The 24,593-nt window shown below is 46.8% G+C and overlaps 1 protein-coding gene across 1 annotated transcript in view; it reads right to left on the bottom strand.

Annotated features, from left to right (window-relative positions):
* The window catches only part of LOC138286513 (eosinophil peroxidase-like), a 122,743-nt gene that overhangs the window by 24,575 nt on the left and 73,575 nt on the right, over nt 1-24,593 (bottom strand). The window contains exons 9-10 of the mRNA XM_069226866.1: nt 20,686-20,846; nt 9,369-9,627 (exon numbers count right to left, since the gene is read on the bottom strand). Of these exons, the coding sequence (XP_069082967.1) occupies nt 9,369-9,627; nt 20,686-20,846 (420 nt within the window). The remainder of the gene's footprint in view (nt 1-9,368; nt 9,628-20,685; nt 20,847-24,593) is intronic.

Genomic DNA, 24,593 nt, shown 5'->3' with positions numbered 1-24,593 from the left:
CAACAAGATATTCAACATCTCGTTTGTGGAGAATGAAGGAAACTGTAAGCGTCCACCGTCCATGTGAACAGTGAAGATCCAAAACACATTTGTAAAAGCCCTGATTGACACAGGAGCGTCAGTCAATGTTATGGACTCTACCCAGTTTGAGAAAAAGCGAGAATGTACATGTATGCTGCCCCTACTTAAGGTGATCAAAGTGACGGTAGTGAATGAAAACTGATCGAAGATGGCTCGTTTCCACATCACAAAAGGCAACACTGGCACCCTCCCCAGGCTGTCACACCGTGGAGGACCTGGGACTGGTGCTCTTCATGAGAAAAATCCACGAGTCACATGCTGTGGCCATCATGCAAGAATTTCCCCAACTCTTCAAGGGACTTGGGTGTCTCAAGAATACCAAGATGCGACTAAATATTGATGAAACGGTAAGGTCTACCATGCTCTGGCACCAAATGGTACCCTTCCACCTGAGGCCACTAATGGAGGAGGAACTACCAAACCTAGAACAGCAAGGGGCAATCAAAAAGATCTCTGGGCCCACACCTTGGGTCTCACCCCTTGTCACAGCACCCAAACCCAAGCAGCCAGGGGCTATCAGGCTCTGCGTGGACATTTAGCTGCCTACCAAGGCCATCAAGAGGGAGTGGCACATAACTCCAACCATGGACAACATTATCGCAGATGTCAACATAGCCCAATGGTTCTCCAAATTGGACCTCAACGCTGGCTACCATCAGTTGGAGTTAGACCCAGTCAGTCAGCATTGAACAACATTTTCAACACATCTGGGCCTAAGAAGACACCATAGACTGAACTGTGGCATATCATCAGCAGGGGAGGTGTTTCAGAACACCATCTGCAAGATCCTCTCTGGCCTAGTCAGTGTCATAAACATCAGCAATTACATTCTCACTTTCTCTGAGACCCTAAAGAACATCATGTGCTGCTCAGAGCGACCCCTGGAAAGGCTAGTAAAGTGTGGTCTCACACTCTACTAGAAGAAATGTTCCTTCTACAACAACTCTGTAGACTTCTTTGGGTATGTCTTTTCAAGTGACAGGCTGAGGGTGGACCCCCCGGAACGTGGATGCAGTAAGAAAAGTAAAAACCCCACAAAACGCTACCAAGGTGAGGAGCTTCCTGGGAAAGAGGGCCTGATGAAACTGTTTCATCCTAAAAACTAGCCACCCTGTCTGAGCCTTTAAGAGCCTTGATGAAGTCAGACACTGTCAGGAAATGGACTGATGATGCTGAAAAAGCATTACGCCAGGGGAAGGACGCACTTCTGGCCGGCGCCCCAAATGGCATACTTGAACCCACAGTGCAAGACAGAACTGGTCACAGATGCCAGCCTTCTGGGCAGGGGGCTGTCCTCTTACAGGAGATGAGTACAGGGTCGTGGGTCATGATTGCATACACCAGCAGGTCACTCTCGGACACAGAAACTTGATATGCCCAAATTGAGCATGAAGCTCTAGCGATCAGATGGGCGTGTCGCCACTTCCACCTATACCTGTGTGGCCAGCAATTCCAAGTCATCACCGACCATAAGCCACTGGTTCCCCTTTTTGAAGGGACCTCTTGACACGTCGTGCCCCGCGCATTCAGAGATGGACCAAACAACTGCAGTCCTATTCCTTCGACATGCAGTACCATCCAGGAGTCAACAAATAGACTATTTATCTCGACACGCTCAGGAGCAGCCGAGTGACGGGAAGTGTGAGAAAGATGAAAGAGCAGAAGGGTGTGTGTATGTTAGACATGGGGTATTTAGTTGGCAGTGGTTTGCACCTTGTTCAAGTAGGGACCCTCACTCTCGTCAGGGTAAGGGAGTCACACAGCTACAATAACCCCTGCTCACCCCCTTGGCAGCTTGGCTCAAGCAGTCAGGCTTATCTCAGAGGCAATGGGTAAAGTATTTGTACATACACACAGTAACACACTGAAAACACCACAAAAGTACACCACACCAGTTTAGAAAAATAGCCAATATTTGTCTGAGTAAAACAAGACCAAAACAAAAAAAATCTAACATACACAAGTAAAGATACGAATTTTCAAATATGAAATCTTAGTAAAAGGCTTAGAAACACAATATCTCCAACTGGGGTATCACAGCATCTTGACGGAGTCCGACCCATTCATGAGGGAGTGCGGACCGGTCACGGAGTTGCACGGACCCCAGGTACAGTACCTTGAGGAAACAAAGACGTTGCACGGAGTCGGGGAGGTGAGGCGTCACTGGAGCCAGTGCGGCATCAGTTCCTTACTGCCACTGTGGAGATAAGGCGTTGGTTCCTTACTGCTAGGCAGGGGAGGTAAGGCATTGGTTCCTTACAACCCGGCAGGGTTGATGAACCCAGCAGGTCAAGATGCGAGACATCGACTTCATGGTGTCGCGATCACACCCCGGGGCCACAGGTGCTGCGGTGCAGTCAGAGGCGGGTGTCACGGATTTCGGTGACATGGAACTTGGGACTCACACCTGTGGTAGGACTTCGGAGGCACTGCGGCGGGTCTGTGTTGCAGGTCACGGTTGCTGCACTCAGCGGGGACCACGGCTCCGGTGCAGGCAGCGGCACGGAGTGAGACATCAGTGCCGGTTCCGAAGTCGCTCTGGAGTCGATATGCTTGGTTTCTTCTTGGTTGCACCAGAACTTACTCCCAAAGGCCCAGGAACTGGATTTGGCACCACTTGGCAAGTCAGGACTCTTAGCAAGAGAGCCCAGGTGCTGGTGCTGGCAGATGAAGTCTTTAATGTCCCTGAGGCTCCTTAACAGGAGGCAAGCTCAATTCAAGCCCTTGGAGAACCTTGGAAAGCAGGATGTAGAAAGCAAAGTCCAGTCCTTTCACTCCCAGTACAGAAGCGGCAAGCAGCAGGCCAGCACAACAAAGCAACATGCAGAGGGGCCGGCCCTTCTATAGCACTGAGCACTTCTTTCTGGCAGAATGTCCTCAGTCCAGAAGGATTCTAACTTTGTGGGGTCAGAGGTCCAGTACTTATACCCATTTCTGTCTTTGAAGAAGGCAAACTTCAAAGAGAAGTCTTTGTAGTGCACAAGACCTTGTCTTTTCCTGGCCCCAGACACACTCCAGGGGGTTGGAGACTGCTTTGTGTAAGGACAGGCACAGCCCTATTCAGGTACAAGTGTCAGCTCCTCCCACCACTCTAGCTCAGGAAGACCTATGAGCCTGGTGATGAGCCATCAGGATAAGGAGGGCACGACTCAGCTCCCTTTGTGTGACTGCCTTGAGTAAAGGGGACCTTTTAGAAATTCAATAAGTCACTTTTAGTCCATTTTCAATATCAGGCCCTCTAAAATAGAAATGATATAAAAGCCGTTCATTCACTAAGTATAAAAGTGAGGAGTTTTTTGTTAGTTAAAAAAATCTTATATGCTTTTCCTGTATTGAATGATAGAACTGGTTTTAATGTGGTTATAGTGTCATGTTGTTTATTGAATAGGCTTGAATGGGGTCTCAATGTCAAGCTGTTTGTCATCTAATTGTTTGTGTGTCGTGTCAGTGTTAAATGTACACTTACCATTAATGTGTTGTGCAAGTCTTGGTCAATGGGGTGGCAAAAAGTCCTTTTTGTGTGAATTTTGGTGATTTCTCTGAAATGCATGACATGTTCCTTTTAAAACTTCTCCTTAAAAGTCTCTAGATAATCTGAAGGGATTGTATAAATAAATGTGTGTTCGCAATAATAAAATGTGTTGCGCCCAATTATTTAAAAATAGTTGAATCACAGTCAGTGGAGGTATTTCTTCTGTTCAGTATAAATTATTAGTGACCTAACCTCACTGACAGTACATTGGCACAACCCCTATTAATCGATTAAGCACATTCTAAAAGTGGCATTTTGAAACTCACAATTCAAAAACCAACTTCACCAAAACAAGTATTTTTAAATTGTGAGTTCAGAGACCCCAAAATCAAAATCTCTATCTGCTCCCAATGGGAAACTACACTTAAAAGATATTTCAAGGCAATCCCCATGTTACCCTGTGGTAGAGATAGGCCTTGCAATAGTAAAAATACATTTAGCAGTATTTCACTATCAGGACATGTAAAACACACCAGTACATGTCCTACATAGACCATGTGGCTGCCTTGGACCTACTTTAGTGGTGACTTACATGTAGTAAAAGGGAAGGGTTGGACCTGGCAAGTGGGTGCACTTGCCATGTCGAAATGTCAGTTTAAAACTGCACACACAGACACTGAAGTGGCAGGTCTGAGACACTTTACAGGGCTACTCATGTGGGTGACACAATCAGTGCTGAAGGCCCACCAGTAGCATTTGATTTACAGGCCCTGTGCACACACCTTGCACTGTATTAGGGACTTACTAGTAAATCAAATATGCCAATCATGGAGAAACCAATCACCAGTACATTTTAGACCGAGAGCATATGCACTTTAGTACTGGTTAGCAGTGGTAAAGTGCCCAGAGTTGTAAAGCCAACAAAAACAGGTCAGGAAAAAATAGGAGGTAGAAGTCAAAAGATTTGGGGATAAGCCTGCAAAAAGAGCTAGGTCCAACAATGAATATTTTAGCAAAATTTGGAGCACTACCTCTGACATGCTGATAGAGCAGAATGTAGTGAAAGCAGTACTAAGCAGAGCATGTATAGGGAAAAGTTATGGAGCCAAGCAGAAGACGACCACACTGCAGAAAGAAATAGGATAAAGGCCCGAGCACCTACTACATACCAAAGTGAAGGGCAATGACATGTGAAACTGGATAAATTTTCATACACAACATTCGGGCAGAAATTGTATACAGAGGGTGGTTGGGCGGGTAGGATGCTTTCCTGGTTGTTCAAAAGAGATACCAAAAAAGTGACTAATCCTTATCCTGGTTATAATGAATAGTTGCAATGTATGCAAAGGTGAGGAAAGTTGATCTTCCATAATTACCTAAAAGCATTGTACTTGGAGATGATGGACGTCTCCCCTGACAAGTGATGAACTGGGTGCTGCACTGGAGAGAATGAAACTTGGGAAGACCCTTGGTATGGGTGGACCCCCTGGGGAGTTTTATCAGGCATACACCTGATTGCTATTGGCCTCGGCACTAGAGATCTGTGATATAGCTTTCCAAAAGGGCAGCGTCCCTGACATCACGACTGGGGCCTCTATTGTAATGGTCCCCAAGCCTTTGAACGACCCATTGCAGTACAGGTTGCATGCACCACTGTTGATGATCACAGTTGACACCAGAATTCTGAGTGGGGCCATTGTGAGGCAGATATTGGGTGTGATTGCAGAATTGCTACATCTGTACCAGGACGGGTTCATTCACAGATGAAACACAATCCATACATATTGATGAATGAACACACAACACATTTCCGAAGATGATTACTCTACAGCCTCTCTAGAAATAGAGAAGGCATTTAATATAGTGGGTTGGAACTTTGTTTTTTGGGTGCTCGTGGAATATACCTTCAGCCCCACTGTTCTGAAATGGATACAGCTACCATATCCAAAATCACTAGCATTGGTCATAATGGAGAGGATTGCCTCCGAGAGCTGACGTTGGAATGAGGCACCAACGGTGTATTGTGTCACCTCTTCTCTTAGCTCCTGTAATGGAACTGTTAGAGTATGTATGGAGAAACAAAGTGGGGCAGCGGAGGATTGAGGTAAGGACCTCCATCCACATTATTTCACAATACACTGACAATACGTTGCTTTATGTAAAGATCAAGGTGTATGGTTTCGCTGTAATCTCTAAATACTTGATGTACTCAGCAGCAAGTCTGGCTTGCGCAATCATTGGCATAAGTCTAAATTACCCATTCTGGGGACAGGGACATACAGAGGCAGGGTAGTTTACCATGACATGGGCCTCATTTGGCACAACCCTTTTTTTAAATATATGGTCATCACGTTTTTGCATCACCATAAATGCCACCTTGAAGCAAGCATAGGCCAGGTAATTTCAGAGTCAGTGGCATTCTGGTCCAAATTACCTGCCTTTATTGGGCACCATGGCCTTAGTAAAGATGGTGGTGCTACCTAGGTATTTGCATTTATTTCAAGGTGGTTTTAATCTAGTCCCAAGTAAAACAGAGCAATATTATTTCTTCCCTGGTGTGGATGTGAAAGCGCCTCAACAATAAGCTGGTTACTCTAAAACTGCCCAATGAGAGTGAGATCGTAGGTGTGCCTCATATGGACACTTATTACTTACCTTCCTAGTTACAGCAACTTCCAGAGGGGCTAGCAGAAGCATAGGTAATAAAAAGCAGCTTATAACACAGATGTCACAGAGCTAGAGCCCTTAAATATCAGTTCTTCTTCCTGACTGACAAGAGTCCAGGGATCTCCCAATTTGTCAGACTCCTGTCAAATATTTGGGACTGGTTGTGAAGATTAGTGATAAAGAAAACACTATGGCCCTCATTATGACATTGGCGGTAAATGCCGCCTACCGCCATGGCGACGGCCACCAACATACCTTCGCCGTGGCTACCAGCCGCCAACCGCATTATGACCGTAGACGGAATACCGCCAGAAGGCTGGCGGTATTCCATCGAAGGTCATGGCGGCGGACGGCAGTAAGGTGGCGCTGCTGACAGCAGCAGTGCCATGCTAGCAAAACACTGCCTACCGTATCATGAGCCATGATATGGCCTGGCGGTGTTCTGCTGGCGAACGCTGCTGCTGGCAGCAGCGACGTGTCCCCTCTCCTGCCGGAGGACCCCCTGCAAGCAGGTAAGTCAGGATCTCCGACAGGAGAGGGGGGTGGGGGGTGTTGTGTGCGTGTGTGTGGGTGTTGTGTGTGGAGGGGGTGTGTGTCTGTTTTTGTATGCGTGCATGCGGGTGTGAGTCGCGTGGAATGCATGCGTGAATGACTGAATGTGAGTGTACGTGTATGTTGTGTGTTGTGAATGCGTTTGTGCTACATTGTATGATAGTGTGTGTTGCGGGGTGTGGGTATGTATGTGTGCTTGCGAGGGTGGCTGTGGGTATGCGTGTGTGTTTGAGTGTGTATGTGTGCACGTGTGGGTGTGTGGATGTCGTAGTGGTCGGGAGATGGCGGGGAAGGGTCGGGGAGGACTCTATGGAGGGAGAGGGGGAGGGGGAGGGAGAGACCTCTATCAGTGCCAGGGAACGAATTCCCTGGCACTGATAGTGGCTACCGCCATGGTTTTCGTGGCGGTACGCATGCCATGAAAACCATGATGGTAGGCGGGGTCCCGCGGGTGGGATTGTGACGGCTGACTGGCTGGAGACCGAAATCTCCAGCCCGGCGGCTGTTACCACCCTGGGGGACGGCATGGTACATTGGCGGTTTGGCTTGAGCCAAACAGCCAATGTCATAATTTGGGAAAAGGTACCGCCAGCCTGTTGGCAGTACCTTTCCCCAAATTACCGCCGTCCGACAGGGTTGTAATGAGGGCCTATATTCCTACCTAGCCCCATTATGGAGGCCACAAGTGTTCCACAAGCTATACATAGAGGTAAGGCAGTGGGATGGACGGAAGGTGAGTTAGACATGATGGGTGACTTGTATAATGGTGTAGTGGTGTACATTTTTGAAGAAGCTTGACTACAGATGGGAATGTGGGTGGGTCATTTCTTCTATGCAAGATTGTCAATATCTGACTTTCAGGCAGACCACTGGAATCCAACATGCTAATGACCCTAAGGACCTTAATGACACTGATTCTGGATTGTCGTCCGCTTTCTACACTTTACAGAGTTACATTTGATGACTGCCCAAATCAGGATCTACAGATATAGCGAAAATGGGATAGAGGATGCGGTACACCACTCACTGACAGAAAGTGGTTTAGGACATTAGGATTTTCTGAAAGTACCCAGGAGCCTATCATACTCTTGTAGTGTTACATTAAATCTACTCCAACAGTGCCCACATAGTGCCTATATGTTGTGTGGAAGAAACAGACCTAATTTACATGGCTTGGACATTTAGACTTATCCAGATATTTTGGAATGGGGTGGTCCAGCCCAAAATTCTGGGCCTGCATTCACACCAAAGAGGGATGCTATTGCAATTCCGCTTCATGGCTCTGTGATTAATTCTCAGTAAAATGTGAATGGTGATCCTTTGGAAAAAGACTGGGGGACTGATATTTGACATGTTGCAGAAGGATATGAGTGAGTGGGCACAAGTGGAAAAACGACATGTGATTGCACAGACCCTCATGGAGAAATTTGCACAAAGGGTTAGACCTGCTTAGCAATGATAATGTCTTTAGTCAACAAATTAAGAATCCAAAGCACTAGGGTGCACTCATAAGTTAGGAAGGTGTCTAATATTTATGATGTACTGACTGTAAACCCTTGGTTGTGTGCAAGAAATGTCCATCACTTACGTAATACATTTTCTGTTGTAGATAATATTTGAGCTATGACAGGATTTTGTAGTTTTCCTTAAAAAGTTTAAAAGAGGAATAGTTAGTATACAATTTCCTATATATACTTACCTTCACAATATGTTAGTAGTTGATATTCTGGGCACAATATAATTGCAGGTCAATAACTTAATACTCCGTATTTTGGCATACTATCAGGAGGAGGCATTTTCGGATTTATGGTGGAACTTTTACAAATGCCTTTGTAGGATGGTGGAATTTCAGCCATCAAATACTGATTCTGGATATGTACCCTCCCCTCCAGGAGAGAGGAATGCTCTCAGTGCCCGCATGCTTTCAACACAGTTGAACAGTTCACCCGCTTTCCGAAGGGTGATCTTTCATGATGCTGGCACTGCAAAACATGGTGGTGAGTCTGAATTGTCAAAGTGGGCTGGGGGGCTGAACTACAACCATTTGTGGTGGAGTTACCTTGGCAGACTCAATTGTAGGGATGGAAGTGTCTCTGTCATAACCTGAGCTCTGCAATGGGTAGCTGAGCTACTGGTGGTACAGACAGAAGATCCATTTTATTAGCGGAAACTTCATTACCACCGCTTGTTTGTAAGGTTATATGCAGGGCCTCCCCTCATCGAAGATTATTGTAACATAGAGCATTTGTGTAAGATGAGTCTCTGAGAGTTGACTCCCCAACCCTACAACATGCTTTCTCAAACATTTTATTGCTGTGACCCTGGTTTTCTTTAGTACCCCCAGTTCAACAGTGCTGTGCCACCACTACCATTGTTGTCAATATTGCTAAAGTTGATAATTAATTATAATTGATAGGGTTAGCCCCGGGAGATGAACTTATCACCATTTGCTCATGACTGCCCATGGGCATATGTTGGCCATTCTTCCAGTAGATTTTCGGTGCAACCCTCTGCCCTTGTACCTTTTTGTAGTATACTGTGCATGTGGGGGAGAAGTATGGTGTGCTTTGGTGATGAAGATGGAATACTTTCTTACCTTCCCTCACAACCCTCCAGCTGTTGAAGAAAGTCATGTGGAGTGGAACCTCAGAAGCTGCGTTGGTCAGTGGACGGTACCCATCCCCCCTGCGGTGGATTGTGGGCTGGATTGAAGCATGAGCAAAGCGGTAGGCGAGGGAGAACACGTTGGCCACTCGAGGGTCCACTGATTCGTTGTATCCACGGTAGGTACCAATAATTCGAGCAGCCGCTTCACGACCCATCAAAAGGGGAATGTAATCTTTGTAGGTAATTTTCTGGAAGAAAACAGATATTGCTAGAGCATTTTAAATAAAAACTCCTAAAGAGCCAATAGGGGATGTTACGTTATATGTATTTCTAAGCGCACTATCACCCGCAAGGGTATCCTGGTGCAGAGCAGGTGTGTGTGCCTAGCAATTTTTCAGCTTCTTGGGAAATTCAAGATAAGAGGAGGAGGCTCTGATGTGGAGTGGGAGGTCATTCCATGCTTTAGGAGCTATGTAAGAGAACGCCCATCCTCCTGATCTAGTTCTGTATATGTGTGGGATGTGGGCTAGCAGGAGTCCTGCAGAGGTGTCTGGGTGGGTGGCAGAAGGAGATGGAACTGCTCAGGCAGAGGGGGGCGGGCTGAGTTGTGTAGTACCTTGAATGTATGTGTGAGGAGTTTGAATTGAGCCCATTTGTGTATCAGGGACCAGTGTAGTTCCCTGACATATGGTTTGATGTGAGTTCTGTGCGGGAGGTTGTGGATGAGTCTAGCTGCAGAGTTACGCTATGCCAGGGTTTCACCTGAGCTGACAATGCATGGTGTCTATAGTGTTCCAGAAACAAGCACATGGAAAGACTAGATGGATCTTGTGATCTTTGCCTGCCATTAATACATAAATACAAAATAGTGCTGTGGTAGTTTATGCATCTGGGTAGCTAAGACTGGCCCCTCTAAGCCTATGGTACAGAATAAGAGTGTCTGGCTTATTGATAGCCACTGCTGTCTAATTAACACAGGATAATGTGAGGTTCAATTCTTGTGCTCCTGCATTCTTTCTGCACTCTCACTGTTACACAGTACGGTGTCACCAACACAAGCTCACTCTCTTTGTTCAACAGTAGCACACTATAGTATCAAACACACAAAATATGGTGGTAGGGATGCTTGAAATTTGTCTAACTAATGCCAATTGCTCAGGGTAGGATTCCAACCCATCATTATTTTGTGCACCATGACACCTCAGAATAGACCCAGTCATATGCAAATCTGCGTAAGTCCTGCTCCAACAGGAACAGTCCACCGTGATCTGCCATGCCAAGTCCACTCTGAGCTGGAACACAAGAAACCCAAGACCTGTTTAGCCCCATCTGGTGCAGTTTGGTTCCAGTGGCACAGTAAGCCAGGGACATGCATCACTCTGGGCATACCCTTGGCCAATTAAAGTAGTACATCAAGCACACAAAAGGTGATGGGAGGAGCCACTGACAATCGCACAAGGTAGCATTCTAAGCTACTGTTCTTTTGCCCACCATGCCACCTCAGATATACCCAGCCATATGCAAATCAGTCTTGGTCCCACTCTATTAGGTACAGCCCAACCCAAACTGCCAAGGCAAAACTTCTTTGAACTGGAACATAAGCAATCCAAGACCAGCTTTGCCCTATTTGGGGCTCCTCAGTCAGATGCAGCTTGGATCCAGTGACTCAGTGAGCAAGGCACCTTTGTGTGGGCATAACCTTGGCCACATATGGTGGTACGTCATACACACAAAGCATGATGGGTGGAATGCTTGCAAATTGTCTAACCATTGGCAATTGCTTGGGGTAGCATTTCAGGTCCTTTCTTAACTGAAACACAAGCAAACCAAGACTGGTTTCCCTATCATTGGGGCTCTTCCATTGGGTGCAGCTAGAATCCAGTGGCTCAATGAGCAATGGGCGAACGTCTGGGCATCCCTTGGCCACTTAGGGTGTACATCCAACACAAAGTGTGATGGGAGGAATGCTTGCAATTGTCTAACCACTGGATATCGCTCGGAGTAGCATTCCAACCTATCATTTTTTTGCCCAACATGCCACCTCAGTTTAGACCCAGTCATATGCAAATCAGTCTTGGTCTTGCTCCGATAGGAGCAGTCCAGCCCAAACTGCCAAGCCAAGCCCTTTCTGAACCTGAAAATAAAACTACCCCAAGATGGGTTTCACCCTAGTTGAGCTTATCAATCAGGTGCAGCTTGGTTCCAAGGACACAGTGAGCAAGGCACCCATGTCTGGACATACATTAGCCACTTGTGCAGTACATCAAACACGGAAAATGTGAAGGAAGGAATGCTTGCAATTTGTCTAACCAATGCCAATCACTCAGTTCAGCATTCCAAACCATTGTTCTTTTGCCCATCAGGATACCTCAGAATCGAACCAGTCATATGTAAATCAGTCTTAGACCCACTCCAGTAGGAACGAACAGTGCAGCCTGAACTGCCAAATCAGGTACTCTCTGAACCTGAACACAAGCAAACCAAGACTGGTTTTGCCCTCATTTCAGCTCTTCCTTTGGATGCAGCTTGATTCCAGTTGCACAGTGAGCAAGGGATGTATAGGCACAGCCATGGCTACTTAGGGCAGTACATCAAACACACAAAGCGTGATGTGAGGAATGCTTGCAAATTGTCTAATCACTGGAAATCTCTCTAAGCAGCATTCCAATCCATAGTTTTTTTCCCCATCAAGCCATCTCAGAGTAGACCCATCTATATACAAATTAGTCTTGGTCCTGCATCATTAGGAGCAGTACAACTGGAACTACCAAGCCAGGTCCTCTCTTAACCAGAACGCAAGCAATCCAAGATCAGTTTTACCCTAGTGTGGTCTCCTCAATCAGATGTAGCTTGAAACCACTGACACAGTGCACAAGGCACCCACATCTGGACATATACTTGGTCACTTAGGGTGGTACATCGAACACACAAACTGTGATGGGAGGAAGGTGCACGCATTGTCTAACCACTGGCAATCTCTCTGAGCAGCATTCCAATCCATTATTCTTTTGCCCAGCAGGCCACCTCCGATTAGACCCAGCCATATACAAATCAGTCTTGGTCCTGCTCCTTTCTGACCAGAAACAAAAGCAACCTACCACCAATTTCGCTCTAGTTGGGGCTCTTTAGCCAGGGTGGGTCCAAACTGGAGCTAGCACAATAACTATAGATTAAACCCAGTTCAGTGACTGGGGGTGAGTGTTTCAAAAGTTTCAACAATCCGTCCATCATTTTATTTTGTGATGTTGCTATGCACGCCCTAAGTGGCCAGGGTATGCCCAAACATGGGTTGCTTGCTCGCTGCACCACTGGATTCAAGCTAGCTTGCCTGATGAGGGGTGATACCCTGAAACCGGTCCCAGGAGGCTTGTTTCCGGCCCAAATAGGACCTGGCTTGGCAGATCGGGCTGGACTGTTCCCATGGCGAACAGGGTCAAGATTGATTTGCATATGGCTGGGTCCAAACTGGGTTGAGGTGGCAAGCAAAATAATGGTGGATTAAACCCAGATCTGTGAATGGGGGTGAGTGTTTGAAAACTTTCAACACTCTATCCAACATTTTATTTTAGGATGTTGCTATGTGCGCCCTAAGTGGCATGGGTATGTCCAGACGTGGGTCCCTTGCTCGCTACGCCACTGGAATCAAGCTAGCCTGGATGATAGGGGGTTGATACCCTGAAACTGGTCCCAGAATGCTTGTTTCCATTCCAGGGAAGACCTGGCTTGGCATCTTGGGCTGGACTGTTCCCATGGGAACAGGATCAAGACTGATTTAAATATGCCTGGGTCCAAACTGGGGAGACGTGGCAAGCAAAATAACTATAGAATAAACCCAGATCTGTGATTGGGGGTCAGTGTTTGAAAAGTTTCAACATTCTGTCCATCAAGTTCATTTTGTGATGTTGCTATGTGTGCCCTAAGTGGCAAGGATATTCCCAGACGTGGGTCCCTTCCTTGCTGCACATCTGGATTCAAGCTAGCCTGGCTGGTGATGGGTGATACCCCGGAACGGGTCCCAGGATGCTTGTTTCCGGTCCAGGGAGGACCTGGCTTGCCAGATTGGGCTGGACTGTTCCCATGGGGAACAGAGTCAAGACTGATTTGCATATGGCTGGGGCCAAACTGGAGTGAGGTGGCAAGCAAAATAACGATGGATTAAACCCAGATCTGTGAATGGGGGCGAGTGTTTGAAAACTTTCAACACTCTATCCAACATTTTATTTTAGGATGTTGCTATGTGCGCCCAATGTGGCATGGGTATGCCCAGACGTGTGTTCCTTGCTCGCTCCTCCACTGGATTCAAGTTAGCTTGGCTGATGAGGGGTGATACCCTGCAACAGGTCCCAGAATGCTTGTTTCCAGGTGAGGGAAAACCTGGTTTGGCAGTTTAGGCTGGACTGTTCCCATGGAGAACAGGGTCAAAACTGATTTGTATATGGCTGGGTCCAGACTGGGGTGACGTGGCGAGCAAAATAACAATGGATTAAATCCAGATCTCTGACTGGGGGTGAGTGTTTGAAAAGTTTCAACACTCTGTCCATCAATTCATTTTGAGATGTTGCTATGTGCGCCCTAAGTGGCAAGGGTATGCCCAGACGAGGGCCCCTTGCTCGCTGCACCCCTGGATTCAAGGTAGCCTGGCTGATGATGGGTGATACCCCGAAATTGGTCCCAGGATGCTTATTTCCTGTACAGTGAGGACCTGGCTTGACAGTTTGGGCTGGACTGTTCCCATGTGGAACTGGGTCAAGACTGATTTGCATATCCCTGGGTCCAAACTGGGGTGATGTGGCGAGCAAAATAACAATGGATTAAACCCAGATCTGTGATTGGGGGTGAGTGTATGAAAAGTTTCAACATTCCGTCCATCGTTTTATTTTGTGATGTTGCTATATGCGCCCTAAGTGGCAAGGGTATGCCCAGACGTGAGTCCCTTGCTCACTGCACCACTGGATTCAAGCTAGCCTGGCTGATGAGAGGTGATACCCCGAAACCGGTCCCAGGATGCTTGTTTTGGTCCAGGGAGGACCTAGGTTGGCAGTTTGTGCTGGACTGTTCCCATTGGGAACAGAGTCAAGATTGATTTGCATATGGTGGGGGCCAAACTTGGGTAATATGGCGAGCAACATAACTATGGATTAAACCCAGATCTGTGACTTGGGGTGAGTGTTTGAAAAGTTTCAATACTCCGTCCATCATTTTTTTTTGTGATGTTGCTATGTGCACCCTAAGTGGCACATAGCAACATCACAAAATAAAATGATGGACAGAGTATTGAAACTTTTCAAGCTGGATTCAAGCTAGCCTGGCTGATGAGAGGTGATATTTTGAAACCGGTACAAGGATGCTTGTTTCTAGTCCAGGAAGGACCTGGCTTGGTAGTTCGGGCTGCACTGTTCCTATGGGGAACAGGGTCAAGATTGATTTGCATATGTCAGGATCCAAACTGGGGTAACTTGGTGAGCAAAATAACTATGGATTTAACCCAGATCTGTGTCTGGGGGTGAGTGTTTGAAAAGTTTCTACACTCTGTCCATTAGTTCATTTTGTGAATTTGCTATGTGCGTCCTAAGTGGGAAGGGTATGCCCAGACGTGGGTCCCTTGCTCGCTGCGCCACTGGATTCTTGCTAGCCTGGTTGATGACTGGTGATACGCCGAAACTGATCCCATGAAGCTTGTTTCCTGTCCAGGGAGTACCTGGCTTGGCAGTTCACGCTGGACTGTTCCCAAGGGGAACAGAGTCAAGACTGATTTGTGTATTGCTGGGGCCACACTGGGGTGACGTGGCGAGCAAAATAACTATGGATTAAATCCAGATCTGTGTCTGGGGGTGAATGTTTGAAAATTTTAACACTCTGTCCATCAATTCCTTTTGTGATGGGTCGCTATGTGCTCCCTAAGTGGGAAGAGTATGCCCAGACGTGGGTCCTTTGCTCACTGCGACACTGGACTCAAGCTAGCCTGGCTGATGAGGGGTGATACCCTGAAATTGTTCCCAGGATGCTTGTTTCCAGTCCAGGAAGGACCAGGCTTGGCAGTTCGAACTCGATTGTTCCCATGGGGAACAGTGTCAAGACTGCTTTGCATATTGCTGAGTCTAAAGTTGGGTAACGTGGTGAGCAAAATAACTATGGATTAAACCCAGATCTGTGACTGGGGGTGAGTGTTTGAAAAGTTTAAACACTCTGTTCTTCAATTGATTTTGAGATGTTGCTATGTACGCCCTAAGTGGGAAGGGTATGCCCAGATGTCGGTCCCTTACTCACTGCCCTTCCTGGATTCAAGCTAGCCTGGCTGATGATGGGTGATACCCCAAAACCAGTCCCAGGATGCTTGTTTCCGGTCCAGGGAGGACCTGGCTTGGCAGTTCGGGCTGGACTGTTCCCATGGGGAAAAGGGTCAAGACTGATTTGCATAAAGATGGCCGCAAACTAGTGAGGCTCTGAGTTCCTAATTCACTTAAATCCACAAAATATCCATCCATCCGACAAACACCTGCTATGAACCATCCAGGAATATAGAAACTAATCAAGCCCCTGTTGTGATTCCGGTTAACCCCAGCAACTAGCGAGTAGAGTACTGAACACTGCAGCCTGGCAACGTAAAGATCTGGACCCGTGCGCCGGCCCAGCTTGCCAGGACGTGGAAATTGTTTTCCCCCGAAAAAATAGACTATACAGAGACTGGGACCCTGCCCACCTGATGGCACCAGCGCAGGAAGGTGGAGACGACCGATAGCAGTCTCGAGTGAAGGGGAGTGGCTGCGGGGAACGTGACGGCTGCGGCGGAGGCAGGGGACCCCGAGAGCCTACTTCGGGGACCCCAGGACAACATAGGAGGAGGGAGTCGTGGAGATTGTCAACCCGGGGACGAAGAGTCGAAGCACGTAGGCGGTGTGAAGGTGAGGCCGCAGTGGGAGAAACATGCCTGGGATGCCTGGCGGCCTGAGACGGAGGATTGATTCCCAGAGGCGCGGCAGCCTCCCCCAGCAAACAGCTTCTGTGATCCCTATCCGGGGAGTGGAGAGACTGGAAGACCCCACCGTCGGGCGGCCCCACAGAGAAGTGAGCATATACTGGTGCAGCGGGGCCAAAATAATGAGACCCCCAGGGATCGGAGGTCAAGTCGCGCCGCGAGGAAAGAGAGAGTGCACAGCAAGGGAAGGAGAGTGAGACTGGAGTTACTGTGGCAAGACCTGGAGCACGAGAGATCATTTCCCCGCGGCGCCAGAGTCCCTGTCAGTTGCAGATTTGGCCTGAAAGCGCAGACTAAACCACACAACAGTGTCAGGACCATCACTCACCAAGTGAAGGGGCGCAGGCTCTGAAACGTGCAAAGCTGGAGGAAGTATTGACAAATCCTGTACAGGAGAGGGACTGCCTGGATGGAAAACTGACAGGCCACTGAGGGGCTTGTTTGATCCCTTGGGCAGGTGGTGGCGAATACTGAATGGCAGCCCCAAGATAAAAAAGTTTGGTGCACTTCACGACTTGGTCCAGTGACACAATGACAGGGGGATGTGGAGTAAAGGCAGTGCAACAAGCTAAGCTCAACAAAAATATGCCATACAAAAAGGATGTGTAGATGCAGAAGGGCCCCCAGAGAATGACAGCGTAGACACAGATAGCGACGGAGGAGGGGTCCCCACACTCCATGATGTGATGGAGGCCATAAAAGGAGTTCACACACCCCTAGAGTCACGAATTGACTAGGTAACAACAGAGGTCGGCCTCCTGCGAGCAGACCTACGCAATATGGTCTCGCGAGTGAATGAAGTCGAGGACTCCACTTCCACCCTCAGAGAAGACACTGCCAGTCTTAAGACTCAAGACTTAATGAACTGCAGGTTCTCACCACCACCATGCCGGCTAGACTGGAGGATTATGAAGGCAGATCAAGAAGAAACAATATACGGATTGTGGGAGTCCCGGAGTGGTCCGAGGGACCTGCAGTGGATATCTTTATCGGAGACCTCATCCTTAAGGAACTGCAACCTAAAGGGCTATCCAAATTCTTCTCTGTGGAGCAAGCCCACCGGGTACCCGGAAGATCACCTCGGTCTGGAGCACCACCTTCACCCCATTATTCCTAGAATCTTTGATTTCAGGGATAGAGACTTGATCTTGCAAACAGCACGAGCAACCCAACGCAAAGATAACTTTTTTCCCAGACTTTACACTCCAGGTGCAACGACAGAGGCGTGATTTTCTGGAGGTTAAAAAGACATTATGAGAACGAGAAATTAAATACTCAATGATCTTTCCCGCCAAACTCAGAATAGTCGCAGAGGGGAAAACATGGTTCTTTGAGACTCCGACTGAGGGGTGGCGTATGGTGGGGAAACCCCAGAGAAGAGCAAGAACAGGATGACAGAGCCAGCGAGGAGAGGAAACGAGGTGGGGACCAAGGGAGGGTACCCAGGAGGACCAAAGCGCTGCACCAGAAGTGGGAGAACATTCCGATCCTGCCTAACAGCCGAACACTGAACGGTATACATGGACAAAGGAGAGACAACTAGGATCATTCTGCTCCCGGTGTAGACATGGAGAGAGTGTGAGGGGAATCTGCACACTACCAGACACCTCAGTTTTGTCACTGTCGGGGAACACAACGACGCAGGACCGTGTTGCCCTACAACAGGGCCTAACAATAACAATAATAATAGTAATGTAGCAAACCTTAGCATTTATGGATGAAGCCTAGGGGATGTACGTTTCAGGGGACAACTACCCCAAAAGCAAACTTTATCATGTTGGGTGTGGGCGACAAGCGCTCTGCAGAGTTGGGGAGGTGGGTAGTTCTAAACTAACAATGCAGGGAGGCAGGGAGAGGTGGTATGTTTTGGTTTAATTGTTAGTCGATTGTTTGAACAAGTGTCTTGTACGATAAGCAATTGTTGGATGCCACTAAGACTCAGAATGCAGAGGCTAACACATTCTGGCCTGCAAATTGCGGTGCCCCTAGATCACCCATGGATAACTGAGCTCATGTTCTCATTAACCGGGGACAATGATATTAAGAGTCATGGATACTAAACTGTTCTCCTGGAATGTAAATGGGCTGGGGGACAAAATAAAGAGGGGAGTGGTGTTGCAATACCTCAAACGACAAGCCCCTGATATTGTTCTCCTGCAGGAGATGCATATATGTGGAAACACATATCGAGCTTTAGATCGAGGGGGGTATAGAATGGCAGCGCATGCAGGATACATCTCGGGCTCTCGAGGGGTGGGCATCCTACTGCGCAAGTCCTGGCCCTTTACGATCAAAGGCACATGGGTAGACGGACATGGCAGATATGCAGCGCTCACTGGGACATGGGGTGAAATCACGTTAAATATTATCTCAGTGTATATTCCGCCGCGCTTACACGCAGATGCGTACCCGGTTCTTAGTACCCTGCTCTTAAAATTGCCAGATGGCGAACTCCTTATAGGGGGGATTACAATGGGACACACTGTGAGTTACAAGATAGATGGCCACATTGGCAAGTGGCCCGATCCCACCACTCTCTGGCAGACTTTATGGCAGCTATGGGGCTTATTGATGTGTGGCGGACTTGTCACCCACAAGAGCCACAATATACGTTTCTCTCAGGGGCCCATGGAAGCCTCTCTAGAATTGACTACATGCTTACCTTTCTTCATCAGATAGGATAATATAAAGAAATTAAGCATTTGGCACAAGGAATATCAGATCACACACCAATCTGGGCATTGTACGGAAATCAGGTTCCGTCAGGACAACGAAGGCTAATGATCAGTCCATGGTATCTAACGATACCGCAGATCCACTCTAACCTGATCAGGGCAGCCTGAAGCTACATCACAGAAAATGTAGGGTCCGTTGAATCCTCACAGACACTATGGGAGGCCTACAAGGTGGTAATAAAGGGGCAAGGGGTCTCAGCGATAGTAGGGCATAAGAAAGATGCAAAGGCGTGTGCAGAGGCACTAGAGAAAGAAATTAGAGACCTAGAGGTGGGATTAGGGTAACTTGGCCAATTAGACAGAACACACCAGCTGGCGCTAAAAGAAAAAGAATATAGAGACATTTCGATGGTAGCAGCCCGCACACACCACATGGCCATGCAGTGTAGTTTATATGAAGTGGGAGATAGGACGGGTAAATTGCTTGCTTGGCTGGAGAGAAAAGAGAGAAACAGAAGATGGGTCCCTGAGATTGAGACTAATAGTCGGGTGCATGTGCGTGAGGGGCGATTGACAGCGGAGGCATTTGCTGAATACTACACCGTTCTGTACTCCAAAACCACATTGGCCTCCGCGGTTGACATCCAGGAATTACTATCGGATATCAGTTTGCCGACTCTCAACCACCAAGATAAAGAACTAGCATGACATAACGCGAAACAAACTATTGCAAGCGATAAGAGACCTGACCTCGGGCAAAGCCGTGGGACCTAGTGGGATACCCATGGAATTATATAAACTTCATGCGTCTACCATTGCGCTGCATCTACTGGCGATGTATTGTGAAAGTAGGGACAAGGGTCCCTTGCCCCAGGATCAGTGAATCCACAGCATAGTGGTCATACCCAAAGAAGGCAAACCACTTGAGAAATGTGCCTCATATAGGCCCATTTCGCTTCTTAATGCAGAAATCAAAATTTTAGCTAAAATACTGGCCTCAAGATTGGTCAAGGTGATCCTCCTTCATTCCTTTGCCCACCATGCCACCTCAAATCAGACCCAGCCATCAGCAAATTAGTCTTGGTCCTGCTCCAGTAGGAACAGACAAGCACAAACTGCCAAGCCAGATCCTCTCTGAGCCAGAACATAAGAATCCCTCCGACCAGTTTCACCTAGTTGTGGCTCCTCAATTAGAAGTAGCTTGGTTTAAGTAGCAAAGTGAGCAAGGGACCCATGTCTGGGCATACTCTTTGTACTTACATCTCTGGGCCTCCCTGAACCAGAGCACAAGCAATCTAAGATCGGTTTCACCCTAGCTGTGGCTCTTCAGTCGGGTGCAGCTTGATTCCAGTGGCACAGTGAGCAAGGGACCCACATCTGGTGGTACCCTTGACTACTTAGGGGGATACGGGCTGGGCTGTTCCAAGACTGATTTGTATACAGATGGGTCCAACCTCAGGTGGCATGGTAGGCAAAAGATGGATAGTCTGAAATGCTACCCTGAGCGATTGCTAGTGGTTAGACAACTTGCATGCAGTTCCTGCTACTTTCAGACTCTTTATATGTGTGCCAATCAGACATTATATGATTTTTGTAGGTATTAACAATGCAAATTTTGCATGCTTTCAAATGTAGTCAAAACTATTTGCAAGTACCTGGAGAATGCCTCCTACAACTTTTCTGGCTTCCTGGTAAAGCGTTTCTCCAGTCCATCGTGGATTTATCCGCCGCAGCTCCCTGGCCACACGGTTGTGTTCTCGCATGAAAAGTGTGTGGAAGGCTGTGAGGCCTGGTTGCTCACTCGTCCTGGGGTCACCTTGATATGAAGAAAAGCATTATACACAAGATTAGCAGTCTGGTCATTTAACAACAATAAATCAGATCAAAGTATTCCTTAAACTTCTAAGGCAGCATGGAATTCACACTGGCAAAGGAAGATGACCTTTAAATCTGATGCAGAGCTTGGATACCACAGTGTCTAGCAATATAACAGGTTCAGGGCTTTAAGTGGGTTGGGTCCCTCCAGGTCTCAGACCCAGTAGTAATTTACAAAGGGCATTGAAAAAGGTGCCTATTCGGCCCCATTAACAGTACAGGTAAAAACACTGTCTGATTTCTAAACAATGAACCAATGAATGTAAAAAAGTTCAAGTAATCCATGCCAGCAATTTGGTTCCTGTTTATATTTCATGTGTATTTAATTCTGTATTCACTAAGAGTGTTTGCTTTTTCAAGGATGCTATGTTTCTTTTTGTGCACTTTTTTAGCACATTACTTTTGTATATAGTGTACTTTGAACTGAGTCACCTCCAGGTGTTTATAGGGCCACGATTGAGACCTCTGTAGTTAAGGCTAAAGGTAGTGCGAGATTCAGGTGTTCAGAATACATGGTCAACAATCCTTGTCCTCTCTGTAGAGCGTGCAGAGCAGTGTTTACGTATTCTAGCTGCAATTGTGATTCTGTGGAAATGTGTGTGACACTGCTACAAAGTTGTCAAAATATTGATACAAAAAAAGTAAAGGTAAATGCAGTTCTTACATGTGAGTGGGTGTGTTATGTGTTTAGGGGGTGATAAGGTAAAGGAGATGCAGAGGAATTCATTCAGGAGAGATAGGTGAAAGAAATGCAGGTGGACACGATGTGGAGAGAAAAAGGGATTACATGTCTAACAAAGTGACCAGAGCAGGAATCATTAAAACTCTCTGAAGACCACTACCCCTTTCACACTCTTACAATTTCAGAATTGAAAGATCTTCAATATTCAATATTCATTAATTACGCCACAATCGCTGTTGGTACTAATTTATCTTAAACAGCTAACAGCCACTGCCAAAGCCAGTAGTCCTGGCTGCTTCTCAGTGTATGTTGCATTATGTTGTATTACATGTCTAGTTGCAATAACAGAAAGCTCAGGAAGGAACCAAAGTACCAGTCGGGTGGCGCATTATGATAATCACAGTTGATGTGTTTAAGCCACACCCTTAGGGCCAGATGTATCAAGATTTCAGTTTGCATTTCTTAAATAGCGAATTTTAAGAAATCACTATTTAAGAAACGCAAAATGGTATGTAGAGATTTGGCGATTCGGTAATAGCGATTTCTTAAAATTCGCAAATGCTATTACCGAATCGCAAATAGAGAATCCGACCCCATTCACACCTATGAGCCTGTAGGCCCATATTTGCAAATGTTTCGCATTTCCCAAATTGCGAATTCCAGTTAGGAATTCGCAAATTAGGAAATGCTAATCCCATGGTCTGGGGGCCTAAGGCCCCCTATGCTGCACTCCAAACATTTTTTAAGGACATGTGACGCACACAAATGCCTTAGGGGCATGTGTGCGCTACATGTCAATTTTGAAAATGCATTTATAATGCATTTTTAAAATTTGCACATGGTTACCACCAAACTTTAATTTGTGGCAATTGCATTTCCTAAATGCCCAATTCGCATTTAGGAAATGCTTGATACATGTGCTTAAGAAATCGCAAATAAGGATTCCTTATTTGCGATTTCCTATTTAGAGAATCACAATTTGCGATTCTCTAAATGGGGTCGCAATTTTAAGGAATCGCTATTTTAGCGATCCCTTAAAATTGTACTTCAAATGCCTTTCATGCATTGAGAAAGGCATTTTTGCATTCGCAAACGGCCGAATTTTGCGATTCACGCCGTTTGCGAATGCAAAATCGCTTGATACATCTTGCCCTTAATTACATAGGCTTAAGCTTAGGCTTAGAGCCTCTCTTTTTCATTCCACTTAAAGCCATGAACAGGTATCTCAATGGAGCAGCCACCTCCCCCCACCAAGAGACACTACTGACAGACAACATATGCTTGAACTTGAACAACTCACTGTTACCTGTGTCTGTGGTACCTGCACTTGCATCCCACCAAGCACCTCCCAGAGACATTGCATAACAGCAGGGCTAAAGGCAGTTTTCATCCTGTTCACCAAGAAAGCAATCTAAAACAAGCATTTGCAATGCAACGGGTCTCGCGTTTGCTCATGTTAGGGCTGATAGCGTTGTAAACTCCTAACCCGACTTTTCACTGGTAATGAAACCTATCGGCAAAAGTGCATTCATGTACTAACCGGAAAAAGTGCAATTATCTGTGAAACAGGGTCGATATTATGTAAAGCGCTCGACTTCTGATCGCGCTGGGAAAAGTGAGAAAAAGTAGTCCACGAGCCGGACATAAAACAGCGGGCCTCACATGTTTTCTGTACTTGGTCGATGCGCTCGAGGAGGGCTATCCACCGGAAAAGGCATGACGTATGCATGCCTTCCACTAATGAAATCAAGCAGATTCTAACAGGCAAGCCCACAAGCCAATGACAAACGCTGATGTGACGTGGACAGGGCTCCGAGCCCTTTTTAATTACAAAAGTGTCTTGCTTAGCGATACGCATGCGCGAGCGCATGCAACACAGGCTCGACCCTAAAAAGACTTAACTAGGTAACGACCACTCTGCTATTGCGTGTTTACTTGTGGGGTTCTGACAAGCTTCATGTGCCATCTTTTTAACAGGCAACAGATCTAACCCGGTCCTCCAGCCTGACGTCACACAACAGTTAAAGTGCACATCCTAACTGTTGTCAATGAGCCCTGTCCCTTGGTTTTCCATTGTGGCCCCAGCTGTCTCGTTTAATTGCCTGAAAATCCTTGGTGAGTTGTTCGATTAATTGCTCTCGTTAACTCGTCAGAGTCGCTAGGTCACTGGCAGTACCCTGGTTTTGTGTAATGGTTGAGCAGGACGTCATCAAAGTGCTGGTTTCATGGCATCCCCGTAACACCATCAGAAACATCCACTTTTACAAGGATTTTGTGCACAGAAACACATGAGGCAGATTATAAAGTGTATGCAGTGTCCGGCAGTCACCAAGAAGTGCAGGTTAAAGTCCTCTGCAGGTATTCACCAAAATGCCAGGCGTAGCGACGTTACATTGCACGCCATTCGACATTTACTTTCACTCCCACACACATGCTTACACAGGCACACACGCCTTCACACATACACATGCTGTCCCTGGTATAAACATACCATCACCTGCAAGCACGCACACAACATACATTTAAATGCAATTTTGCTTACCTCAGCTGACAAGGAGAGTCATATTTCATTTTCTATTTTTTAATTACACTGATAATGAATAATGTAACATTATTCACTATTAGTGTAATCCGAAAATTGACAGAAAACAAGGAAAGTGGAGCCCTAGCCAACGTCCATAAGGACGAGCTGCCTCTGTGTTAATGGCACTGATTTTGCCATCTCTGAGGCCAGGGGTGGCAAGGGGCAAGCCAGCGGTCGCATATGCGACCCCTAAATAAGGTCCATGTCTGCAGGGCCCACAAGTCTACCATGGGCAGTTCACAGTGAAACAAAAGAACATCAGAAAAACAGTTTGGCCAACAAGAAATTCTACCATTGCCAACCACATCGTTTCTCAACACTCACAACGTCAGCACCAAAGGATGTTTTTAACTTTTTTCCTTTATGTTAGCTGTGTAAACATAATAATTCATTCATTTTGTTGGATCTGGCCTTTCTGCATG

This window comes from Pleurodeles waltl, chromosome 3_2 (assembly GCF_031143425.1).
Source record: "Pleurodeles waltl isolate 20211129_DDA chromosome 3_2, aPleWal1.hap1.20221129, whole genome shotgun sequence".
NCBI lineage: Eukaryota > Metazoa > Chordata > Amphibia > Caudata > Salamandridae > Pleurodeles > Pleurodeles waltl.
The sequence above is the reverse complement of the archived record's forward strand: the minus strand, read 5'-3'. Positions and strand labels throughout refer to the sequence as shown.